Source organism: Hoplias malabaricus, chromosome 10 (assembly GCF_029633855.1).
Source record: "Hoplias malabaricus isolate fHopMal1 chromosome 10, fHopMal1.hap1, whole genome shotgun sequence".
In the NCBI taxonomy this organism is placed as follows: domain Eukaryota; kingdom Metazoa; phylum Chordata; class Actinopteri; order Characiformes; family Erythrinidae; genus Hoplias; species Hoplias malabaricus.
The window spans coordinates 16,594,675-16,619,406 of record NC_089809.1 but is presented as its reverse complement, the minus strand read 5'-3'; the positions used below and the strand labels follow the sequence as shown (position 1 = coordinate 16,619,406).

The 24,732-nt window shown below is 39.2% G+C and overlaps 1 protein-coding gene across 5 annotated transcripts in view; it reads right to left on the bottom strand.

Moving 5' to 3' along the window:
- sugct (succinyl-CoA:glutarate-CoA transferase) overlaps nucleotides 1–10,498 on the bottom strand; it is a 104,635-nt gene extending 94,137 nt beyond the window's left edge. For 3 of the 5 annotated variants that reach the window (XM_066683953.1, XM_066683955.1, XM_066683957.1), the window contains exons 1-6: nucleotides 10,153–10,498; nucleotides 9,741–9,792; nucleotides 9,570–9,643; nucleotides 8,252–8,337; nucleotides 5,891–5,941; nucleotides 5,641–5,761 (exon numbers count right to left, since the gene is read on the bottom strand). In XM_066683953.1, coding sequence (XP_066540050.1) covers nucleotides 5,641–5,761; nucleotides 5,891–5,941; nucleotides 8,252–8,337; nucleotides 9,570–9,643; nucleotides 9,741–9,792; nucleotides 10,153–10,273 — 505 coding nt within the window. In that variant the 5' untranslated portion in view covers nucleotides 10,274–10,498. The remainder of the gene's footprint in view (nucleotides 1–5,640; nucleotides 5,762–5,890; nucleotides 5,942–8,251; nucleotides 8,338–9,569; nucleotides 9,644–9,740; nucleotides 9,793–10,152) is intronic. The other 2 variants (XM_066683956.1, XM_066683954.1) reach the window with 2 other exon arrangements.
- Nucleotides 10,499–24,732: the final 14,234 nt, after the last annotated feature.

Genomic DNA, 24,732 nt, shown 5'->3' with positions numbered 1-24,732 from the left:
TGTGTTCACATTTGAATATAACCATTAAATTAAATCAAAGACAGCGAATATTGACTGTATTAAGGATGGGTATGGTTATTCAATTATATTAATCAATTTTCTGTATATGTATTAAGCTAAACTTTTATAATTACACAATAAAATGAGGGAGTGCTATAACATAAGATATTGGCACTGGTGTGCTGCGGCCAATTGCCGAAGATCATTACACCAGCGCCAACATATCACGTTATAGCACGAACCTCAAGTGTATTATTGCAATTATACCATAAGTTATCGCCGTTTATTATTATATTAGGTTTTAAGATAAAGAAGTTAAAATTGGTTTGTCTGTTTATCAACCCTCCACAAGCAAAAATAGTTCCATTCCGTCATGCATTCCTTTTTGCTTTTTTCAACGAACTCTGGATCTTTAACTTGTGCGATGTTAAACCCATCTAAATCAGGACAGAAGCAGAGACAAACACAAGTCAATATAATGTCAGACTTTAACCATTGTTTAAAGTGGATTCAGGCCATAGTGATATATGTCATACACTAAAAAATGTGAAGTAAAGTGAGTATTTTAGAGTATTGCTCCAAAGCTGTTCCGTAGATCTGGTGAACAAGTGTAGCGGAGAAAAATGATACACCTCGACTTGAATTAAACACAATCACAGAAACCACATAGACTTAGCAATTTTCTTTTGTTTACAAATCAGAAAGCAGAGTCTACTGCGCCACAACTCTTTTTTCTGTTCAAAATAAGGCACACAAATGGGAAAATTAACCTTGTTCCCCGTTGGATGACAAAGTCCAGGCACAGTCTTGTAAGTGCTGGCGTCATTGCTAGGTTACATGTGTTTTGTGGAGTGACACCTGAAGAGCTTTGGTCAGAGTGCAATTATTGTGTAATAATGGCACTCCTGGAACATCTTTCATCCAATCACATTGCAGGGTCATATCTAACTCTGGTATAACTAGAAGTATGCACATACACACCAAATAACCATAACATTTTTACCACCTCCTTGTTTTTACATTTACTATCCATTCTCCCAGTTCCACTAACTACAGGAACACTTTGTAGTTCTACAATTAGAGACTGGAGTAGGCCTGTTGCTTTCATTACACTTAATCTTGTTTTTCCAATGGTCAGGACCCCCGCTTAGCATGTATGATCTTGATGGTGTATTATTCTCATCACTACTGTGACGCTGACGTGGTTGGGGTGTGTTGTGCTGTTACGAATGTATCAGACATAGCAGTGCTACTAGAAATTTTAAACCCCCCAGGGTTGCAGCATCAGAAGAGCTACTGTCTCTGACTTTACATCTACAAGATGGACTAATGAGGCAGGTGTGTCTAACAGAGTGGACAGTGATTAAAAACTCCAGCAGAACATAATATCAGAACATAAGGAAAAACATTTCTCAAATTCAGTGACCCCAAGGGCAGCCTCCCCTAACTAGTTAACCTCCCTCCAACCATGACTGTATCAGACATAGCAATGCAGCTTTTGCTCTTTCATGGAAAGAGGAAAAGAAAATCTTAACTGGACAACTATCTTGCCCCTTTGGAGCTGAAGCAATCAACCAGGGGTTGAAAATAAATCATGTGAAGACATCCTGATATGGGATTTTTCATTAAAGCTGTCAAAGTAGGTGAAACATGACCTGCCCCTAAATAAATGTCTTCCTTCATTTTTCATTGTGGCCTGCAATTAAACCCTAATTAAAACACTACTACGTCAACAAGCAAGACTGGAGTGTGTGGGTGTTGTTAGGGGAGAAGTTAATGAGTCTATTTCCTCTACCTGCATATGGCTATGCATTGATTTTATTGTCATTGCTGATTTATAATTTTGTATCTGCGAATATGTGCATAAGTCATGTGCAGACACTTCAGCTATAGGTGTCTGCCAACATACCTGAATGTGACTTTAACCTATAGAGTAAGGAGCAGCAACTAAATCAGAATGGTACTAAAACCAAAAATGAATTATGTGATTTTACCTCTCTCTCCAAGGATGCGTACACATTTTAATGCTTAATAAATCACATTAGAAAATAGGTTAAATAAATGTTTATAACGTGGTCCCCACCCTGCCTACTTGTGCACAAACTAGCTGATTTCTCTGGTACTGTTATTTCAAGGTGCAACTTCCACCTAAACAGAACAAGTGTAAAATAAAATGTAGCAGTGTTTTCAATATTATTAGGTGTGCAAGTAAATTTAAACATTTTTGGTATAACAAATAATTGTAACGGTGGCACGGTGGCGCAGCAGGTAGTGTCGCAGTCACACAGCTCCAGGGGCCTGGAGGTTGTGGGTTCGATTCCCGCTCCCGGTGACTGTCTGTGAGGAGTTGGTGTGTTCTCCCCGTGTCCGCGTGGGTTTCCTCCGGGTGCTCCGGTTTCCTCCCACAGTCCAAAAACACACGTTGCAGGTGGATTGGCGACTCGAAAGTGTCCGTAGGTGTGAGTGTGTGACTGAATGTGTGTGTCTGTGTTGCCCTGTGAAGAACTGGCGTCCCCTCCAGGGTGTATTCCCGCCTTGCGCCCAATGATTCCAGGTAGGCTCTGGACCCCCCGCGACCCTAAATTGGATAAGCGGTTACAGATAATGGATGGATGGATGGATGGATGGATTTTAAACATTCTCCTGTTCTTTTGTCATTTTATGCTAACTGTGTTATGGCAACAGTATTAAAATGACAATTGTTATTTTATTAAAAAACAAACAAATGGAAAAAAAAAAAATATATATATATATATATATATATATTTCACAATAGCTAATGTTGGAAAAAAAAAATCATCTGTAAATCTTCTAAATCAAAACTCTAATGCACTTTTGGATACAATATAATCCCTAAGAACAGAATAAATCAATGCTCTTTTTCCTCATAACAAATGCAGTGATTATTATTTATTTATTTATGTTCTTCAATAAAATTTAATTTTTAATACTTACAAAGTTACCTTAAACTGACAAAAGACTGGGTGAGTGTTTGAATTTACAGTTTAATTATATGCTACACAAACAGAAGAGGAGGAGGAGAGGGGAAAAAAAGCTTTAAAACTTATTTGTACACCTAACATATTTCTATAATATATTATTATTTATTCTATATTATATTTCCACTGGCAAATGTTCTGGCCAAATATTACTGAGCAACTGAATTATTTTGAAACATAAGAGAGAAGGTGTTGGCTGATTAACAAAAGTGTGTATTTCTTATGGACAACAGTTTTAGAGAGTATTTCTAGTTATTTGTACAAAGTACTGCATAGGATTCTGTGAAAACTAAACATAATTTTTATTTTTTAAAAAAGCACCATGTTCTCCCCTGCATCCTGTGTTTATGAACTCGAGTCTGCATATATTTCAAACAATGTAATAAATCTAGTCTTCATACTTTGTTGTTTTTAAACTTTGCCAACATTCAGCTTGCTGGCTCCTCAAACCACTAATAGCAGTATGTGTTTCAAAGTATTCTTTAAAATCCAGAGAATGCTACTGATTAAAAACATTAATGATCACAATCATCCTAGCCATCAGCTGTTAATAAAACAAACTATTAGTCCCTTTAGATTACAGAGTACTGACTGTGGACAATGACAGATATACACAATATTGTGCATGCATAATTTCTATTAAAAATAAACCTGCTCTTGTTGGGTTGACTTCACATCTGGCTAAGGTCACAATCACGCTCGTCTCAATATTCTACATGGGTTACAGACCCACATAAAGCCAGCATGAAAACTTCCCCCAAGTAGAAAAATTAAAACAGGTCAAGATGAGTAAAGTAAATCACTTCAGTTTAACTGTCCACCATCCACAGTTTAATGAGGTCTCATGGGCCATGCCTCCAGGTCTTTAAGTGGGAGGAGGGGGACTACAGAATTTAGACGTAATTGTGACCTTCACATGAAAAGAAGCAAAAATGGAAATGGAAATCCATGAACAATTATTTGCATGCATTCTACTATGACACCACGAGAAACACTGTCACAAACCTGACCCAATGTTAAGTGAGAGTATACTGTACTGTAAGGCCAATATATTTTAGAGTTAATATTACATGATTCTCACTAATACCTTGCAAATCAACTAATGCATTTTTACGGCAATTATTTTTATTATTGCACATCTGCATACATCACAGATATAAGCAGTAGTATTAAGATAACAATTGTTTAATAAAAAAATAAAACATTTCTGAAACCGTAACAACAACAACAAATACCTTATGCATATTCTGTAGAACTGTACTGTACACTGAGCAGTCACTGGATTAGAAACACCTCTTCTGACCATACAGGAGCACAGTAGTCCTGCCCATTGAACAACAGGATGAAATGGGGGATAAGAAAATATGCAGAGAACTATGTGGTGCACCTGTATAGTCAGTGGAGCTGATAAAATGGATACAATGTAGGTGTTCCTAATCAAGTGATCAATTTACCCATTTTGTAATAGCAACTTCCAGCATATGACACCATGTCTCAAACGAGTTTAATGAATGTGATAACGAGTTCCATGTTCTTCAGTGGCTTTTCTATCATCGGATCAAAATCAAACAGAACAAATCTGATATGTGGTAGCACTGGAGATCTGCAGGAACTGCTCATTGTAGTTCATATTTTTAGAGAAAAGGGAGGTCCCACTCACACTCACCATCAGAGTGAACTGACACGCCACTATTTGTAACTAGAAATTAACTGTACTGTTTCACTAAATTTTTCCTTAAAAATGTAAAAACAAAGTGGAATGACTCCTGGAGTTTTCATGTGAGCATTTTGTATGTGTGACTTCAGATGTGTGCAATGTGGACAAAAAACATGATCTCTCATGTGTGTCACTTGACCCTGAATTTATGGGTGCAAGACACCAGAAACCAGTCCCATGGCAGCCATTATAATGACAAATCCCATCCGCACCAAATTAGCATGGTAACAGAACAATTTTAGCCTGGTAACAGAGCAAGAAAATGTTGCTCCTTTTCAATGAAGACGACATAGAAGCAGAGAGAAAACTTACTTTTCACGTTTCACAAACCCCAGGTGCATTCAAACATCAATATGGATGGCTTCCAATAAAGCCAATATTAGGGTATCACAGTTGTGTCCTTTTGAACACTTTTCCTGATTAAGTTCCCTAATTCAAGATTTACATAACTGATTGAATATTATATTTTTGTGTAGCCACATTCTCTCAAGAGTGAATTTAAAAAGCATTCCCAATCCATATTCCACATCTGTTTCAGTGGCTTTTTAAGCCAGTATACTCTTTAAAATATGCTGGAGAGAGGAGGGTGCTGAACCAATCCATGTAAACATAAATCATTGTTACCTGATAGTTCCCTACATTTATCAAATCTCTGTGTAGAAAAACAGCTTCTTCTCCAGCAATAAATTGAGCTTTAAGTACACCAAATCTACCTCCAAATAAAACAATTCTCCATAGTAGTGTGAAAAACTGTATGACTTACATTTAATGTAATTATGACTTACATAATTACATTATGCAAATGTTTTTTTTTTACATCTCTGTTAAATGAAATGTACTCTATAGTTAACCTTTTACTGTAAAATTATGAACACCACACTGTATGTTTAAAATGTATTTTGTTCAAATTACAAGTATGAATACCTGAGATGGAACAGTAGATAAGTTGAGGGGCCACTTCATTCAAATGCTTATAGCCCAATCCCATCTCATCCAGCTTCCCAGGAAGATAGTTCTCCATTAGAACATCACACCTTCTGGCTAGCTGACGAACGCAGTGAAACAATAAAGACAAATTGTGAGTCTGCAAGTCTTTATCCATAAACAACTTTGCAAATAAGTAACAGGCAAACTATATTAGGCTGAATCAATATTAGCAGTGTCAAACATTTACCTCTGTTACAAGTTTGGCCCCTTTTGGATCCTTAAGATTTACAGCAATGCTCTGAAAGGAAATCATCATATATTACATGTAAAAGGCCTTAGTGTGCTTTTTGTGTTGACTCTTAAATGGTGTGAAGTTGACAGTAAGTTAACCAATGAGCCACACAACCAGTGCCCAAAAACCACTTGTGTCCATGGGGGTATACACCAAAAGAACAAATGTAAATTTTACTGACATTTGGATATACAGGAACCAGAGCTAACCACATTTAACCTAGATTTTGTGAGCAATAAAATTTGATGTAGTGCAGAGTTTCTTCAGCTAAGAATCGTAGGCCCAGCTAGGTCACAGACATGTTTATTGAGGGTAACTCCTGGATGAATCATGTGCCAATAGTATGCCATTACACCTGTCACAGACATGATTTACAGGGCAAATACATAGAAACCAAGAAGGTCAAAGGCTAATTGTGCATGACCTTTTGATATATACCAGGGGTCCCCAAATTACTTTTCTTCAAGGGCCATATGCAACCAACATCGCAAAGGCAAGGGCCAGTGTGTCATTCTCAAACAATTCCATACAGTACAGGACAAGAGTTCCTATTGCATTAATCACATTATTATTTTTACAATGATTATGATTATTAACTCTATGTATATAGGTAAGTCTATCTACAGTTATTTGATTTTACTCACCATGAGAGAAGTGACAGCGGTGGGTTCAAACAGGTGGCCAGAAATAGGGGCAGCACTCATTGATTGGTTTGCTTTTTTTTGGCACCAGTAGCATTAAGCCCCAGTCACAATGGGTTTATACATTTTACATAGGTTGTTTCTCAATATAAAGTACAAGTACAAACTCCCGAGGGCAGGAGAACGCTGTAGTCGTTCTGTAATTGGAACGCCAACGTACTTGATGCGTCACCGTCTAAGTGGCGGGGGAAAAAGCCATTACGCTGAGGTTGGTGTGAAACACTTATTAAGTACCAGCTTTAGTCTGGTGAAATGGGTGTGGCTGAGTACGAGGCCAGCAATCTGCACTGTAAACCCTCCTGCACTTTGTCTCAACAATTTCACATCTGAAGAGCGCTGGTATTCTATCAGTAGCGGTGAAAAATTAGGAATTCCCTGTGCAACAATTAGAAGACAAACCTCAAAAGTTTTAACTCTTGCCTGTTAGGGAACCCTGATACACACACACACACACACACATACACATAAGGATAACTGGATTAAGAAAACCTACCTTGTATCTCCACTCATTGTTTTGATCCTGTATCACCCTCACTGACAACACAGGAGCATATTGTAGCTCAACAAGTACAGACTGTAGTGCAGATGTTTTTCAGCATACTTTTCTTCTCCCCATTTCACTCTGCTCTTCAATACTCAAGACCCACACAGGACCACAAGAGAGCAAGTATGATTTAGGTGGTGGATCATTCTTGATGCTGCAGTGACACTGACTTGGTCGTGGTGGTCGTGTTAGGGTGTACTCACAATAGGCAATCCATACCATACCCTGGCATGTTTGACCCCAAACTCCAGTTTGTTTGACTAGTGTCAAATGGGTCCAGTGCCCGGGCACAGAATGTAATCAGTGCTCCGATATGCATTGGCTCTGTGTAAAAGAGCCTTTACAGAAATATAAAGCCAGAGTCTGATGACGAAACCATACTCGGAATATTAAAGTAAAGTGTGAGCACAGATCAGTGGGGGGAAATGGGGAGGGGGAACAACCGTGCCCCAGCACAGTTCACTTAAACCAGGCCTAGTGTAAGAGCTGGATTGAGAATAGTCCATCATCCTAAAATATCCAGCTCAAAATGTCCTGTGTCCACTGATGGAGGAATAGAGGACAACCAATACAAACACAGACAAGCAACACAAATACAGATGAGCTAATCTCTCTGACCTAACTTCTACAAGGTGGACAAACAAGGTATGTGTGTCTAACCAAGTGGACAATGAGTGGACACAATGTTTAAAAACTTGAGCAGTACTGCAGTGGCTGATCCACACATACCAGGGCAACACACACACTAACACACCACCTGGATGAAAGCACTGAAAATGATAAACCCCCAAATTATACCTGCTTTGAGATGGTTCTGTGTGGGTCCTGACTATTGAAGAACAGGGTGAAATGGGGATAGAGTGACACAGGGGGACTACAATCTGTAATTGTAGAACTACAAAGTGTTCCTGTATGGTAAACCTAGTGACTCTTTAGTGTGTGTGTGTGTGTGTAAAAGAAGGTTTTTGTTCACTTCTGTAAAGTTGCTATTTTAATTAGACAATGATGATATATTACATGCAAAATTAATCCCCCTTAGACTGTGACAGTACTAAAGTACAGCCTCATTACCTTCTTATTCCTGTTCACACTGAGAAAATAAGCACTCTCTTCACCCACAAATGGAGGTCCCCAGGCTCTTGTATCATCCCCAGCTCCTGTCACACATACACACACAGAGGAATTACATTTTTAAAATAAAATGCCTTTTAAGGAATGGGACACTGAATTTTTGCTTTCAACAGCACAATGAACCAGTACCATGTTTCTCTCCATCTACTTTCAATATTTAAATCTATTATTATTTTTTATTAATTACTCCACAGAAACATGTATGAAAGACATTATTTTTTTATTATTGTGCACAGTGCTTCCATCCAGTGGCACATAACAATATTACATACTGTTTAAACAAACTATTCCATGACCAACTCTGGACTGGCCACCTTTCATATCATCACTATTGGACCTTCTATCTCCAAAATGGCATCCATTGAAAAGAAAGTTAAACATTCTGAACTTTCAATCCCAGTGAATGTGTTAGGCTTAATTATGTGCAATTTATAACCATTTCTGCTGATTTATCCATCATGAAATTTTCATACATTGTAGAGTTGTGTTCTACAAATTAAATTTAATAAAATGGAAAAATCACAAAAATGAAAATAAAAGGCTTTGTTTAGTAAGTGATAATATATTAGTTCACCTGTATGTCTTTTAATTAACTGGTTGATTTAACATGATTAATGAAACCAATCTGTAAATTTTGATGTTAACTGGGTGCCATTGTAGGTCTTTCCTCTTAGAAAAGCTATTATGGGGTTTTACAGCTGTTACACTTTCTTTGATGACTATCTTTAATCATTAAAAAAGCAATGATATTTTCAGGGAGATAAGTCATTATCATGTACCAATATAAACATTCAAAAACTATTCTAAGCTCTGCATCTTGTTATAAATTTAAATCTGTATTATTTAAGTTTTATTTTTTAATTTGCTTTTACATGTATCAAATTATGATACTGTTTCAGCGAATGTCTCTTGAAAAAAATACTACAATGTAATAGACAATAGTTTTGTTCAGCAACCCCTCTTTTATAAGAGGCCCTGCAACAAGTAATCTTTAATTAAGTGCTCTTAGAATGGCACTAGGCAGGAGCAAGTGCCCCATGATCTCCCCGGCCCCTCCGATACTCAGCACCACCACAGTATTTACAGTGATAGCTGGGGAGGAATGAATGGAAGGACAGCTGTTCTACAAATTGTAATTATGTTTGACTTGATTTCTTCCTTCTAATACTTAATGAATGAAACTACATTTGTACACAGTCATAGATAAGGATTTAATTAAGGCCTGTACTTATCCTACGCCACCTGCAGATAGACTTACCTGGTCGCTCCACTTTGATCACTTCAGCACCTAAATCTCCCAGGATCATGGTGGCAAACGGACCAGCCAGTACTCTGCATTAAAACATATTTTCAGATTATCAGATCTAATCTGCTTCTTGTCCCTTAGGTTTTAAAACTGGAAATGCAAAATGACGTAACGCCGTGTTACCTGGTCAGATCTAAGATTTTGACGCCATCTAGAGGTCGTATCTGTTGACTGCCTGAAAATGCACAGAGAGAAAGTTATTCTTCTGTTAATGAATAATTATTTTATACCTGTGCGATGAAATGGTTTATTTTGTTCTTTGTACCTGCACAAAGAGCTGTCCTGCCTCATGCCATATGCCCGTATGTGGATGATTATCAAACACACTGTCATTTAAGCTATAGCAAGTTACTGCTGTGTGCTGAGTAGTGTCTAAAATAGAATCAAGGCATTTTTTCTAAAGTAAATTTAGTTTATTTCATTGTATTATTATTATTATTTATTTCCACTAACAGTCTGTGGTCAAAAAGCACGAACTGTGTATTCAGCACGAACACTAACGTTAATGCAGACATTGAACTCGGTGTTTCAGTACCTTTTAGGTCGGATGAAAAATACCTTGTCCTACTGCAGAAGTCAGTGTTAATATGAAGCAAACAGGGTCGTATTCGAGTTAAACGAGAGAAGAGTTTAACGCACGTCTTTATAACCGACATGTTGCAACAGCACTGTAACGTTATCTGGTCAGAAGAGGGCTGAGAGCATCCTAGTAGGAAGAGTAGTCCCGTTAAAGGAGACACTCAAACAAATAAAAGGTTACTTTACCGCATGTTTTCCTCACAGCAGATTCATTCTATAAAAGTCCCACAAGCCACACCCTAGCAAAAACAAATATGACAACGTGAGAGTAAGCAACAGATACTGTGTGGAAAACTTTTCGGGAGGACTACATTTCCCAGGATGCTAATGAACACTGAAAATAAATCCGCCTCCAGCAGCAAACAAACCCTCCTGCTCCTGTCCACAAAACCGCTGGAAGCCTACAGCCTTGCGCACTTAAGCGAGCACATTACCTGGACTTCAACTGAGCATGTGCGAGTATTGGAACAAGAGGCTTTAGTGACGCATATCTAGTCAGAGACGAAGGGGCGTGATCAATGGAGACGGGGATTTAACCACCAACCAATAATCAGTGAAGAGGTTCTATACACTGGTTAGCCATAGCATTAAAATGACCAATTATTTATACTCCCAGGTGCACCTTGTAGCTTTACTATTAAATAATGTTGTCAATGTTTTGCTCTGCATACTTTGATAGCCCCTTTCCACACCAGAATGGTCAGGGAAATTTTTTATTGCTCATAGGTTGCTCTGTAATGGCTCAGGAGATAACGGTGAGTCTCCCAGAATGCTTAGGAGAGTAACAAAAAGGAAACGTGATGCAAAAGAACTAAATATGGCCCTGTCCACACGGATCCGTTTATTTATTTATTTTTTAAACAGAGATTTTCCTCTCTCATTTTCTGAAAATATCTCTGTCCGGACGAATATGAATTGGCTGAATAATCGTGCCAGTTCAGTAGGGGACCATAGTACCTCTTAAAGGGAGGCATTAAAACACCACAATGCAGGAGAGGATAGGTATTAATCCCAAATCGCTCCATACTCCCTATGTAGTGCACTAAGTCATGGCATTACTGAATGTATATAATAATATAATACTATCTTAGTAGTGCATTATATGGTTCTAATACAGCATAATTTATATTATTCATATGTGGGAATAAAATCTAATGACAGCTGCATGTACATTGTAATGACGTATGTACTTCACTATATAGGGAATGAGGTATTTGCATTCCAGCCAGAGACTTCAGTGTTTCCAAAAAAATCAGTTTTCTTTCGTCCACACAAGAACAGTGACCACAGCATTTTCAAAAATCTCCAATTTGGAGAGCGTTTTCAAAAACCTCAGTTGTCAGTGACCTAAAACACGGTTAGAACACAATGCAGACAAAAACCTCAGTTTTTAAAAATAAACCGATCAGTGTGGACAGGGCTTTAGTTCATCTGCCAAACTTGAGCAGTTTGGGACTTTACAGAGATCTCTACAAGAGGACATGTGAAATTACTGAGGTCCATTGTCTTTCGTTTTGATGGGATATCTTTCAGATTTTTTTCCTCTGAGTGGAAAATATTTAAAGAACATGAACATAACATAATTATTCTGAATAGTCACTGTTTGTGGATGTCCTGAATGATCATTATTCCTAGTCAAAACACAACATATAAAACTGTATTCAAGGGTTGCAATCAATGGTCTGTATCTGTTGTAAGCCAAATCTAATTCACAGTTTTAACATGATTCTTAGTTCTGCTACTTGTGCTTGACAGGAGTTAAAGTGTTAACAGATGATTTATAGGCTGCAACAAGATGATTTTTCACCATCCAGTACAGCAAGTTAAAGGAGTCAGGACAAGCTACTACTGGCCGAGTAGCTAGCTATCACGTTATGTCAAGATATATTTATATTCAACTGTCTTAGCTTTTGGGCCCTAGTCATTATTCTAGCCAATCCACCTACCAATGTACCCTGAAGCTGTGTGACAGTGACACTACCTGTTTCGCCACTGTGCCGCCCTCTGTATGTTCAAGTAAAGTGATTAAACCTGCTTCCAACCTTAAAACAAAATGTCTTATTTTAAACAGAGAACGTAATTTGCTAGTCATGTTTTGTCTGTGTGTTTCTATTTTTAGGAAATGATCACTGATCAGCAGAGGCGATTGCTCTAAGACTGCAACGGAAGCTCAGCTTCCCCTAAAAATAAGTGATCAAATATATATTCTGTTGTGTGTACATGTCATTGAATAAAAATGCACTACAACGCACTCAACTTTTGTTCAGAATCAGCTTCTTATCACTGGTAAAGACGCCACATTCCTCTCAATCGTTCCCTTCACAGTGCTTTAAACAGTGAGGACGCTGAGCGTCCACAGAGTTCAATGGAGAAGCAGCGAAGTGCAGCGAAGCGAGACGAGTGATTGGATAAATGCTGGGCTTTGTCCCGCCCATCGGACGCTCAGCGTCTCTGGGGGTCTATGGGGCAGTGGGCTGGCCTCGTCTGGCCCGGACGCTCAGCTTCTGCATGATGATTGGATGATCTGTCTGAGGCTGAATCCCTTTTTGATTGACAGCGAAATGAGCGAATCAGCGATCCTTTGGTGTAAAGCTCCGTGGGAGCATAACATTTTGATTCTGTTCTGAGTTGAACCGGAGACTTTCCACGTCCTTTTAACGGCATTTTCTTTGTTAAAAACGACTAGCGACAAATCGAGCTTCTATTTCTGGTGGGGTTTTTGTAGCTGCTTGTGTTTAGAGACTGACTTCTATCGCAGTTTCTGTCCAGCGGGTGCTGCTGAGCCCCTCCACCGTCACAAAGCACTCACAGGCGGACACACTTCACATGGGCCAAGGCCGTTTAAGCAGCCTGGCTCTGCTGGCCATTGAGAGGACACTAGTCAAGTCCCTGGAAAAGACGCCTTGTTGGTACGACAGGGTCAAAGGTCATTTTCTTGAAAAGGAACAGAGGGTAGAATTTACGTATAAATAAACCAACACATTTTATGATGTAGGCCGAAATTGAGCTTCCCCTCCTTGAAAGACAAGCATCCGCCACTGCTGATCAGCCATATAATGGATTTTTCGACACACCCGCCCAGCCCTCCACACAGGCGACACGGATCTCCATGCCCACCACGACCCTGAACAGAATGGGGTGCATACAGAATATGAATGAATAAAAAAATCAAGCATTCATTCATTCGTTTTCTGTAATCACTATTTTGCAATGGGTCTGGATCCTACACTGAATCACTGGGCCAAAGGCAGGAACACACACCACACCAGACAGGGTGCTAGTCCATTTCAGGACATCACACATTCATGCAATCACTCTCACACCCACAAAGAATGCAACTTTATATGACCCCAAATAGTATTTTACTGAAAAAATATCTCTTCTATTCTCTAACTAATTTACAATGACAGACATTTTTGTTGTAGAATAGAGACATTCGATGCAGTCCATACTGACAGAGTTGTGATGTCAGAAATGGCTCCTCAGGACAAGGAAGACGCAAAGTCCAGAAACGTTTTTACCCTACAATTCTACTAATGTTCACACGATGGCAGCAAAGCACTGCAACATTTTATTTCCCATAGCCCTTATTAATCCTGTCCTTATTTACACCCGTTCTAAAATAACCCCATTCTTTATACAGAATTCCCAATTTTATGTATCCTCGAGCTCTTGTTATCCGTCTGTTAGCTGGATTGTGTGCTATTTATTCACCAGTGTTTGATAAGTGTCTGTTAAGATTTAGTGTCTGTTATTGTCTGTCCCTCATTGACGGCTATTAACCATTTCTGTGGGTTGCTACATTTTTCCATAATTTAAGTAAACTACATGTAACTAAATGAAACATGGGTGACACTACTGAAATAATCAAAGTGGAATTTGCTAATAATTCCACTCCCTTCTGCCTGGAGCCATGTAGACCACAACTGTACACTCTCCTGATATATTTATGGGAGTACCATGATAGCAGTGACAGGAGCAACGAGGATAATGGAAATTAGGTTCCTACCTCAGGGTAAGATATTTACACCTTTGGAAGGTGGGCACTATCTTAGAATATCGTAGTAGGGAGCTGCTGATGCAAGATACAGTGCAACCCCTCGGCAATTACCAGTCACCAGAAACTTTCCGGAAAAATCTGACTCTATCATACAAGCAGCGGAGCTACTGCAGTCAAGCCAACTTTATAACTAATTATGTTCCGTGGGCCTGCAATCATGTTCACAACATAGCACAGCATAAGATATGCCTGAAGGTTTTCTACACTTGTTATGACTTAAATAAATATTTTAGCCAATGTATATATATATATATATAAGGCATAAATAATAGATAAATAATATTTATTTAAGGCATAACAAGTGTAGAAAACCTTCAGGTTAGTAAACCTTCAAGTAAATTAAAGCAACAACACATTTTGTCCAAAATTTAACTGAAGCTGGAGAAGCAGCTAATATTGTTCACAGACATTATAAAGCAATTATCACCCAAATCGTACAATAAATAAATCCAATGAACTTTATACAGCCTGATAAAAACAAATTTTTATTAAGTTAGCACAACCATGATATTGTTCAGGACATGCCGAAATGAACTATATTACATAAAACATAAACGTAACATAAAACATAAAAGGAAAAAACAATATTTCAGTGTAGAGAAATGCTACATGCAGCCATTTGAGACAAAAAGTGTATTGTGCCAAAATTCAGAAGTTGATGGATGTATTAATAGGAATTATTTGGGTGACTATATTAGTCTCCTAGCTCAATTTTAAACTGAATAGACAGAATGGAAGGCCAAACATATCTCAGATGACTGAAAACTCCTGGAATATGTGGAATACTGTGTATAATAATTTGCTGAGCCAGAGTGTAGTAGAATAATTATATTTCCTCATGAAGATAGGAAGATTGGAATATGCAATACAAACCTTTAAAGCAAATTCACAATTGTTGCTCATCCACAAAAATTGCACAGAACACCAGAAATGGTAAAAAAGCCCAGTCAGCCAAGATAGTAGGCACATCTAAGGGCGAAGTGTCATAAGCAGTGCTTGATTTTGGTTATGGCATGTATTGTATGGGCCAGACGCATTCCAAATATCAATGTGGCCTAGATTTGTTCCACATATCACCTGACATCTGGCCCATATACAGTAGCCTTGTTTCTGAGTTGAGGCAGCCAAACTCATCCTGAGTCCACATTGTCATTCAAAGCCAAATGTAGACCATTAAAGAAAGTGCAGATGTGCCACATTTGGGCCCAATATTCACTGCTATCTGGGAAGCACACAAACACACCTGAGGAGAGGGGCTGGAGCACAGTAAAAATACCTAGCTGGTTCCTTTAGCAGTACCTCAGAATCAAAAAAGTAGCTTGTATCTCAGTTAATGGCAGAGATAATTCACATTTATTTGACCAGTGATAATGATCTCTAGGTTTGCCCTAGAAAGAATCTCTTTAAATTCTTTCACTATCTCTGCTAGTGTGTATGATGAGACAGTTTGTAAGGCAGCAAAGCTAATAAGAGAGCCAATTCTCACAGCAAAGAATCGCTTAGAGGTCATGATCAGTTTCACTGTGCTTCAGCCCCTCTCCTCAATGAGCTTATTGACAACCGTCTTCTTTGATGTATAATTTCTCAGTTGTAGATAGTAATTCTTTTCAGCAGCATTTCAAGTTCTGAAATGAGAATTATAAAAGCTGTTCATATCAAAGTGTTTCTCATATTTCACTCATATTTCAAAGAAAGTTAATGTGACTATTACTGACCAGACTAGACCTTGTCTTAGCTATGTGGATGACTGGATTCAGCCACGAGAAAGATAGTGAGGTTAGGTAAGGATATTTGATGATTAGGTCTGGATCCCATACACCACTCCAACTAAGGACAGAGGTATTGGTGTTTCATTACTCCAAACAACACAAATCCACTGGTCCACAGCCTATTGCTGGGGGTCTTTATAACACACATTTAATGGTGCATCTTAATAATGCATTTAATTTGGTCCCAGAGTCTGTAGGAAGAGTGGATTGGCACACAGTCTAATCTGCTTGAGTTCTAGTGTAAAGTTTCCACAATCAGTGATGGTTTGGAGAACCATGTCATCTGCTGGTGTTGCTCAACTGTGTTACATCAAGTCCAAAGTCAGCGCAGCCATCTACCAGGATATTTTAGAGCACTTCATGCTTCCCTCTGCTGATAAGTTTTATGGAGATGCGGATTTCATTTTCCAGGACTTGGCACCTGTCCACATTGCCAAAACTACCAATACCTGATTTAATAATAACCACAGTATCACTGAGCTTGATTGGCCAGCAAACTCACCTAACCTGAACCCCATAGAGAATGTATAGGATATTGTCAAGTAGAAGATGAGAGAACCAACAATGCAGACGAGCTGAAGGCCCCTATCAGAGCAACCTGGGCTTCTATAACACCTCAGCAGTGCCACAGGTTGAGTAGTATTGAATAAAGTAGTTAATTCATTACATAGAGAGTTTTCTGATACTTTTGGGTATATGGAACCTACATGGCTTGGCTCGGATTTTATGATTTTCCATTAAGCAAATCTGCTACAAATCTGAAAGCGAGTACGTTTTTAGTTTCTGCTTGCACATGGTTCCAAACGAGCTGAGTAGGGACAAAATATGACATTAAAACATTACAGAGCACTGATTGGCCAGAGAGACATGTCTACACTCTGAAATGCAGACCTCCAACACAAACTTGTAAAATCTCCAAGCTACAGTAACAATCACGTAAATGTGCGCTGTGGTGTTTTGAAGAGGTTCAAATTCGTCATGGATTGATGGACCATGAAAGAATCCAGCAAGGTCCAGATGGAGAAACAAGGAAAGGAAAACCTCTATTGATTTGTCTGAACTGATGCACAAAACTGTGTTCTGTCCAAAAAACAACAGCATGCGAAGCCACGATGAGTAAGCAGTGCTTAACAATTATGCCACCATTGTTGTAGTTTCCAAAGCCCTCTGCTATATTTTGGGGAATACGTTACATACCAAGGACCAAGTGAGCAGAGCCGAGCATGTAGAGTCAAGCAGGTATGGAAAAGCATCAATACTGTATCTGCAATCTGAACTTTTAAACCTTACAGTTATTAATTATTTCAAAGCATATCTAAAATATCATTCACATGACAGCCACCTCATCACACAATTTACCATTGACTTCCAGGCCCTCTCAGATCAAATGAGATCCTTCAGCTCGACAGAACCCTTTAAAGCTTCTTGGCCTGTGAGTGAAGTGGTGAGTTTACAGTCAAACTGGCCTGGCTGTGTTATGGGGCCAAACTTTTCAGTCATGCTCCCTGATTAGGGAATACGCTGGGCCTAAATATTGTTTATATAAGGCTCATGCTGCTTTGGTTGGACAGCACAAAGAGCCTTTGGTGGTTTGTGAGGTCATGCTGTTTATAAAATCTGAATCTGCTAGACTGTAGTCATTCTTTTCTGTTTATGCTTTTAATTCCATGCAGCACCTCCTTATTACATGCCCCATTCATTAGAAATGTAAACTTAAATTTTAAGCAAATACTGGAAAGTCCAAATGACTTCACATGCAAGTGGAAGAGGAGACACTAAATAGGCTGTCCATTCTACTGTGTATGGAATGTTTGTGATAAACCCATATATTTCATGTAGCCACGTTTCAGATAATGCTTACATTCAGAGAAACCTAAAGAGCTTAGCATAAGTACTCTGTGGATGTGGTAGCCCTTAACATCATCTAGATATAATGCATACTGTGCAAATTAAAGGAGCACCCTTTAAAGGAAATTCATAAAAATAAGCCAAAAACTGTAATATTTAATTACACACAACAACCACATAAAATTACTCTACCAGATTCTTCATCATTAAAGAGGTTTAGGATGTTTAATTGTGTGAAAAAATTATACCCATCGTAATTCTTTAAGAATTTAAACAAATTGTTGATATAATTTTGAACAATACTGTAGCATTTGTAATTCACTTTACAAAATGACTAAAAGCACACTTGGTACCTTCAGCTGTTAATGCGCTGATTGATCAGATTAAAGGGTAGAATAAGGACTGTGTGGACTTTGTGCCAAAAGCAGCTGGACACAGGCAGCTTACATCAGACTCTGTTAATCTTTCTGTGTAAAGTGGAGAGAACATGGTTTCAGTTATGCTGAGGTGACCCTTCGAGCCTGGCCTTTGAGAACTTTATATATTAACACACATGCATGCATGCCCTCTCTCACACACACAAAACACTAGGCCCAAAGACCAGAAAATAGTCCCTTGCTGAGTCTCAGTCTCAGTCTGCCAAATGCACACTAGAGCCAGATTATTTTTACAAGAACAACACTGGGTCATACTTTAGAGGACTTTAGATAGCAGTGCAAAACAAATTACAAAATGAATTCACATTTTATTCTTTGGCATCTGATAGGATCAGTGCTTAATTTGTAAATCATGAGGTAAGGGAACACAGAGACTGGGGTGATCCAGCAAGTGCACATGGAGTATAAAGGATCCGGAATGCTCTGACTGTTGTATAAAAACAAAAATATAAGTCAATTCAAAGTTGTTTTTTTATATGTAATATCAGACCTTAATAGCAGTAAAAAAAAAAAACATTTGGTGAAGTCCACACTGTGTGGACACCCGTGAACACCTGTGTACCTGAAAAGATGTTCCACCTTAAGTGCTGCTGTGATATTCACACAATCACAGTATCACTGGCATATTTTATGTTTTCGTAACACCTTAAAGAGTGAAGCAGTTACAGGCACCTGGACAAAACTACTGCATCATTTAAGGTGACAGAAAGCTGCAAGCTGGAGAATAAACAGCTACTTTTGCTTCCTCGCCTCATTTTGTTCTGTAGCTGTTTACCCTTAAGTCAAAATAAGGATGGAGAATACTAGTGGAGAGTCAGGTGCTACTGTCAAAAATGGTCACTATTTGGCTAACAGAGTTCAGGTAGAAGGGTCCATTTTCCAAATTTTGCCTAGGGTCCCAGGAAAGTCTGGACCGGCTCTGAACACAGCTCTGGCTCAGCATCCCATTTCTTAAAGTACTTGGATTTGGCATCTTTTTGGCATCAAAGCATACATTTTTTGCAATCCACAAGCTAAGATTGTAAGCTGTTACTTGGGTAACTGTATTCTTTATTGTAAATGTGCACTGTTTCAGAGCTTTAAGCTGATATTTGCCCACGTTTTTTTTTTGTTTGTTTGTTTTTTGTAAGACACAAATTAAATACATTTAAACAGAAATTCTCTGAAATTGTAATATACACATGAATAATTGATGTTCAATTATTCAGTGAATTTCAGTGAATGTAGTAAAACTTCAGATTTCTTCTGGTGTACCTCCGGATGCTTTGCAGATCACCAGTGGAACACATACAACTCATTAAGAACCACTAGTTTAAAAATTAGCAGAACCTATATAACTATAAATCCACAAGCTCTATTTACTACTCTTTTGGAAAAGTGTTAGAACTTATTTTGAAAATTTGGTTACATTCAACCACATAAACATTAGTGAGGTCAAGTACTGATGTTGGGTGATTTGTTCTGGATCACAAACTTCACTCCATCTCATTCTAATGGTATTTGTTAGAGCTGCACCAGACCAAAGAACAGGCTTCATCTCTCCACAGACCAGTGCTTAGGGGCTGTCTTCCCCTAGTGCATGGCAACCTTGGGCTCATATGTGGCTGTGGTTGCTGCAAAGTCTTTCGAGATGTAGGCTGCCATATGTGTTGGCAATGGGTGTCCAGTTACTGAATTTGAATTAGAAGGGGTGTCAGGATATTTTGGTATGTATAGTTGAGCACTTTGTAGATTTTTAATTACAGACTACAGTCCATTTGTTGCTCTGTATACTTTATTTTTCAGACACAACAGTGCTGCACAGTTTGTGTTGGTCTTCCTCAAGTACTTCATCAGTGGACATAGGATGCTGGTGGCTTGTTAAATTTGATTAGTGGATTGTTCTTACTCCGGCAATGACACTGAGGGCTTTAAAAACTCCAGGAGCACTGTTGTGTCTGATCCAATCGTACCAGCACAACACACACTAACATACCATAATCACATCGGTGTCACTGCAGAGCTGAGAATGATCCACCATCCAAATCATACATGCTTTGTGGTGGTCCCGACCATGGAAGAACAGAGTGAAAGGGGCAAACAATGTATAAAGAGCAGCAGATGGTCCACAATTTGTAATTCTAGAAACACAAAGTGCTCCTGTGTGGTCAGTGGAGCTGAGGGAATGGACAGTGAGTGTAGAAACAAAGAGGTGCTCATAATGTTACGGTTGATCAGTGCATTTCTTTCCCTCGTCCCTTTTTCTCTGTTCTTCCAGCAATTTTTTTCATGGAATATTGTGAATTTTACCTATTGAATCACAGGGTAGTTAAGCAAAAGTTAGGCTGATTTTTAGATCTGTTTTTCAATCTTTTTCCTATTGCATATTATAAATGCCAGAAAATACCCAGTACAGTGTGCTCTATTTACCCCCACCCATCTCTACCTTTCAGCACTCTCTCTTTATTTCTCTCTGTTCCTCCAGCAGCTTCTGACATTGAGTATCACTGAATAGTTTATCTAAACACTCACACAGTAGTTAAGTGCAAGGTAGGCTAATTTACTGATCTATTTATCGATCTGCTCCACATACTGCAAATGCCAACAAATGCCCATTAGAGGGAGATTTTCTTTTAGCACTCTCTCTCTCTCTCTGTGTCCCCCTCCCTCTCTTTTCTGTTCCCCTAGCAGCTCAGGGCACTGACAGCTATTACGAGGCTCATTAGTGTGCTGCAGTGGCAGAGAGGCTCAGAGGAGGGGGCCAGAGTCCCCGTCAGCGCCCCAGCTGTCAAGACCCGAGACAGGGAGTAAGAAAAAAAAAAGGCTCCACTCCCCCTCCCTCTCCTCCCTCCACCTCTACCAGTTCATCACGGCTCCAAACGCAGGGCCAGGGCTCCGGCTGCCTAATGAGAGAGAGAGGGGAAGGTGATTTAATACTGCCTGGACCCTGAGCCAGAGAAACACTGCTGAGGCAGCCACACAGCACTTCCACACCATCATCTCAGGACACACTATGGAGCGAGCAGCATTCTGACATGTTTGAAAAGCATTCAGCGACATTATTTCCCCTCTCTGTGCTCTCTAATGCATGTTAATACAGATATTTACATGCCTCCTCAGCTCGGCTTGTTTAGGCCCAGTAGTGGGAAAAATGTGCAAATTGAAACAAGCCTGCTTTGGACGCTCTTGACATTTTAAAAGTGAGAGGAAAAGGCAAACACCAGCAGCATTACTCGCCGGATAATCCAGTCTCACCTCACTAACTGCACAGCTGGAGACGGCCTAATGAGGTCACTGTGTATAGACACATCGTTTCGTGTCAACAGCTTACAAGTAGCATGTCACTCTGCAGTTCCAAATATCTTACTGTAGCTGCAAATATGGCCAAAATACAAAAAAGAAATCCAGTAGTAAATGTCTGGTCATATTTAACAACGGCAAAGAAGGGCTGAAGGGAATATGCTTCAAGTCTATATTTTGCTTTTGCTAAATTTTTTAATAATTCACTTTGCACAAAAAAAAATATTAAAAATGTTTAGTGCTTAATTCACAGTAAGAGACTTGGGTTTTAAACTGAGGTTGACATTAGACGTATTGTAAATGTTACATTACAATGCTTTGGGAATGGCTTCCAAATACAGTTTGTCAGGTTTCATGTTTCATAACAGGTTTATTTTAGCATGATTAGGCGTACAAATTCATTTTAACATTTTTTTTTCATAACGTATTACTTTAATTCAAAACTCAAACATTTTTGTCTTTTGTCATTCCATAGTATTCAAAATGACATTTGTCATTTTATTATAAATTTTTTTAAAATTTAATTATTTTGAAAATGACAAGCCCGAAGTGTGTATTCATTACTGCAGTTCCTTGAGTTCCATCAAGGAAAAAGATCTGCAAAAGCATGTGCAAAAAAAATTGTTCTGTTCTTGGTGATAATAATAATATTGTACCCAAACTTATGTGAGTTATGTTTTAGGCAATTTAATCATGTTTGCCATCTTGAATGTAGTAATTTTAGGTGGGTTTGCTGGTTTGTTCTTTATAAAATGACAACCGCCATTTTTAATACCATGCAACGTTTACCATAAAATGAAAATGAGTAGAAGAATGTTTGAATTTTGAATGAGTTAATTACAAGTTTTACAAGCTTTAAAATGTATTTGTACACCTCTTCTTAAATAAAGCAGGCTGTTTTTGTTACAGTGTTTTTAAGGCTGATAATACACATGGTGGGACTGGCTGTCCTATATTATGCCTGACTAAAATGGCAATCCAAGTTGAAGTGTACAGAACAAACTGTTAAGTTCAGCCCAAAATACTGGAGAAAATAAATGTGGATTTTCTGGAAGGCTGTAAAAATGCACTTACTCTTTGACAGACAAGAACAGCATAAAATCATATTCTCCACCTTCTCTACTCCCTTAACTGTGTTTCGGAATCTCTGCAGTAACAAAACTGCAGCACATCAGTATAAATATCTAGATATGTTCTAAATATGTTCATGGCAGTGATGTAACAACTGCAATGTAACCATTAAACCTTAGTTTTTCTGTTAATTAGATGTTAAACTCTAAAGTAAAATTCCAGTTACAGCTGTAAGTTTATATGGTGAAATGAAATTAATTGAAAGAAAAAAAATGTATACAGTGATCATGATCAAACTCAGTTCAGCAGTGTAACCTAGCTGTGTGTATTCTCCTGACCTGGTGATGCTTGGTTGGCTGTAGCCGTACACTGCTAGTCAGACACAGGAATGACTTTATCACAGTGCGACTGAGGTGGGGGGAATCCCTCCAGACCCATGCAGACCCCTTGCTCCATCTGCATCAGCCAGGCCTTGGCTGCCCAGGCTTCTGTTTGAAAGCATGATGGATGGGGCTCGTAAATGTGTTTCAGTTCTGGGCGCCGCTCTCAGGTGGCCCGTATTTCAGCTTCATCCGGCCCCAACCCCAGCCCCAGCTTGGACAGGAACGGCATGTCCCCCCCTGTCTTGGACACATGCCAGACCAATCCATCAGGAGAGAGAGTTTCCAAGGAGAGGTGGGGATCCATTGCTTTTACCCCTCTCTCTCTCTCCCTCCCTCTCCCTCTCTCTCTCTCTCTACTAATACTACTACTAACTCACTCTCTCTCTCTCTCTCTCTCTCTCTCTCTCTCTCTCTCTCTCTCTCTCTCTCTCTCTCTCTCTCTCTCTACTAATACTACTACTAACTCCATCCATCCATCCATCCATTATCTGTAACCGCTTATCCAATTTAGGGTCGCGGGGGGTCCAGAGCCTACCTGGAATCATTGGGCGCAAGGCGGGAATACACCCTGGAGGGGACGCCAGTCCTTCACAGGGCAACACAGACACACACACATTCACTCACACACTCACACCTACGGACACTTTCGAGTCGCCAATCCACCTGCAACGTGTGTTTTTGGACTGTGGGAGGAAACCGGAGCACCCGGAGGAAACCCACGCGGACACGGGGAGAACACACCAACTCCTCACAGACAGTCACCCGGAGTGGGAATCGAACCCACAGGCCCCTGGAGCTGTGTGACTGCGACACTACCTGCTGCGCCACCGTGCCGCCCTACTACTAACTCATTTTCCATTAACATGTTTTAATACAGATTTTGACATAAATAGTAAAAAAAAATACATGTATAATCGATTACATTTTTCAAAACAAGGGAGTGATTATTGTTGCTAAGTAGCGCCCCTTGTGGAGTGCTTGAGTGTGATGTCAAGGTGCTTCACATGCTAAAAAAATAAATAAATAATTAAAAATAACTGTAACTGCTCATCCAGTTCAGAGTTGCGGTGGGTCCAGAGCTTACTAGTATTCACTGGGCGCAACTGACTGTAAAAAAGAAACTGTTTTCCTGAGCAGTTACATGCATCATTCTTCACATTTTGAGTGTTGTTGCTGGCCAATGAATTTCTTTTTTTATTATTATTTATTTATATTTTATTATTATTTTTATTATTTTTTTTTTTTTGTTAACCGCATTATTTAAACACAGCAGCTGCCCTTCAAAGGAAAACAACGGCATAGAAAAGCTGCTGAACATTCAAGTTTCTCTGTGTAAATTTGCTTCATACATTTAATGTTGACTACTGTCCCTATGTCTTTCAAACTTAGTCCAATCCCGGTCCCTTTCCTTTGTCTGAGGTGACCTCACCATACGCTAAACGCATAGAGCATGATTAGTGTAGAAGGAGGCTGCTAGTGTGCATTTGGACCCTGCATGCATGCGTGTGTATATATGCTTGTGGATTGTTTGTGTGCGTGTGTTTGTATGTGTGCCCGTGTGCGTATGTGTTGAGAGTCCTCTCGGCGGGGTGGTTGAAGGCTGTTGACATAACTCCAAGCCACTGGCCAGGCAGGAGAATCTGCTATCTGTATCAAGTACGCCTCCCGGAGGATCTCTTCCTCCGTCTT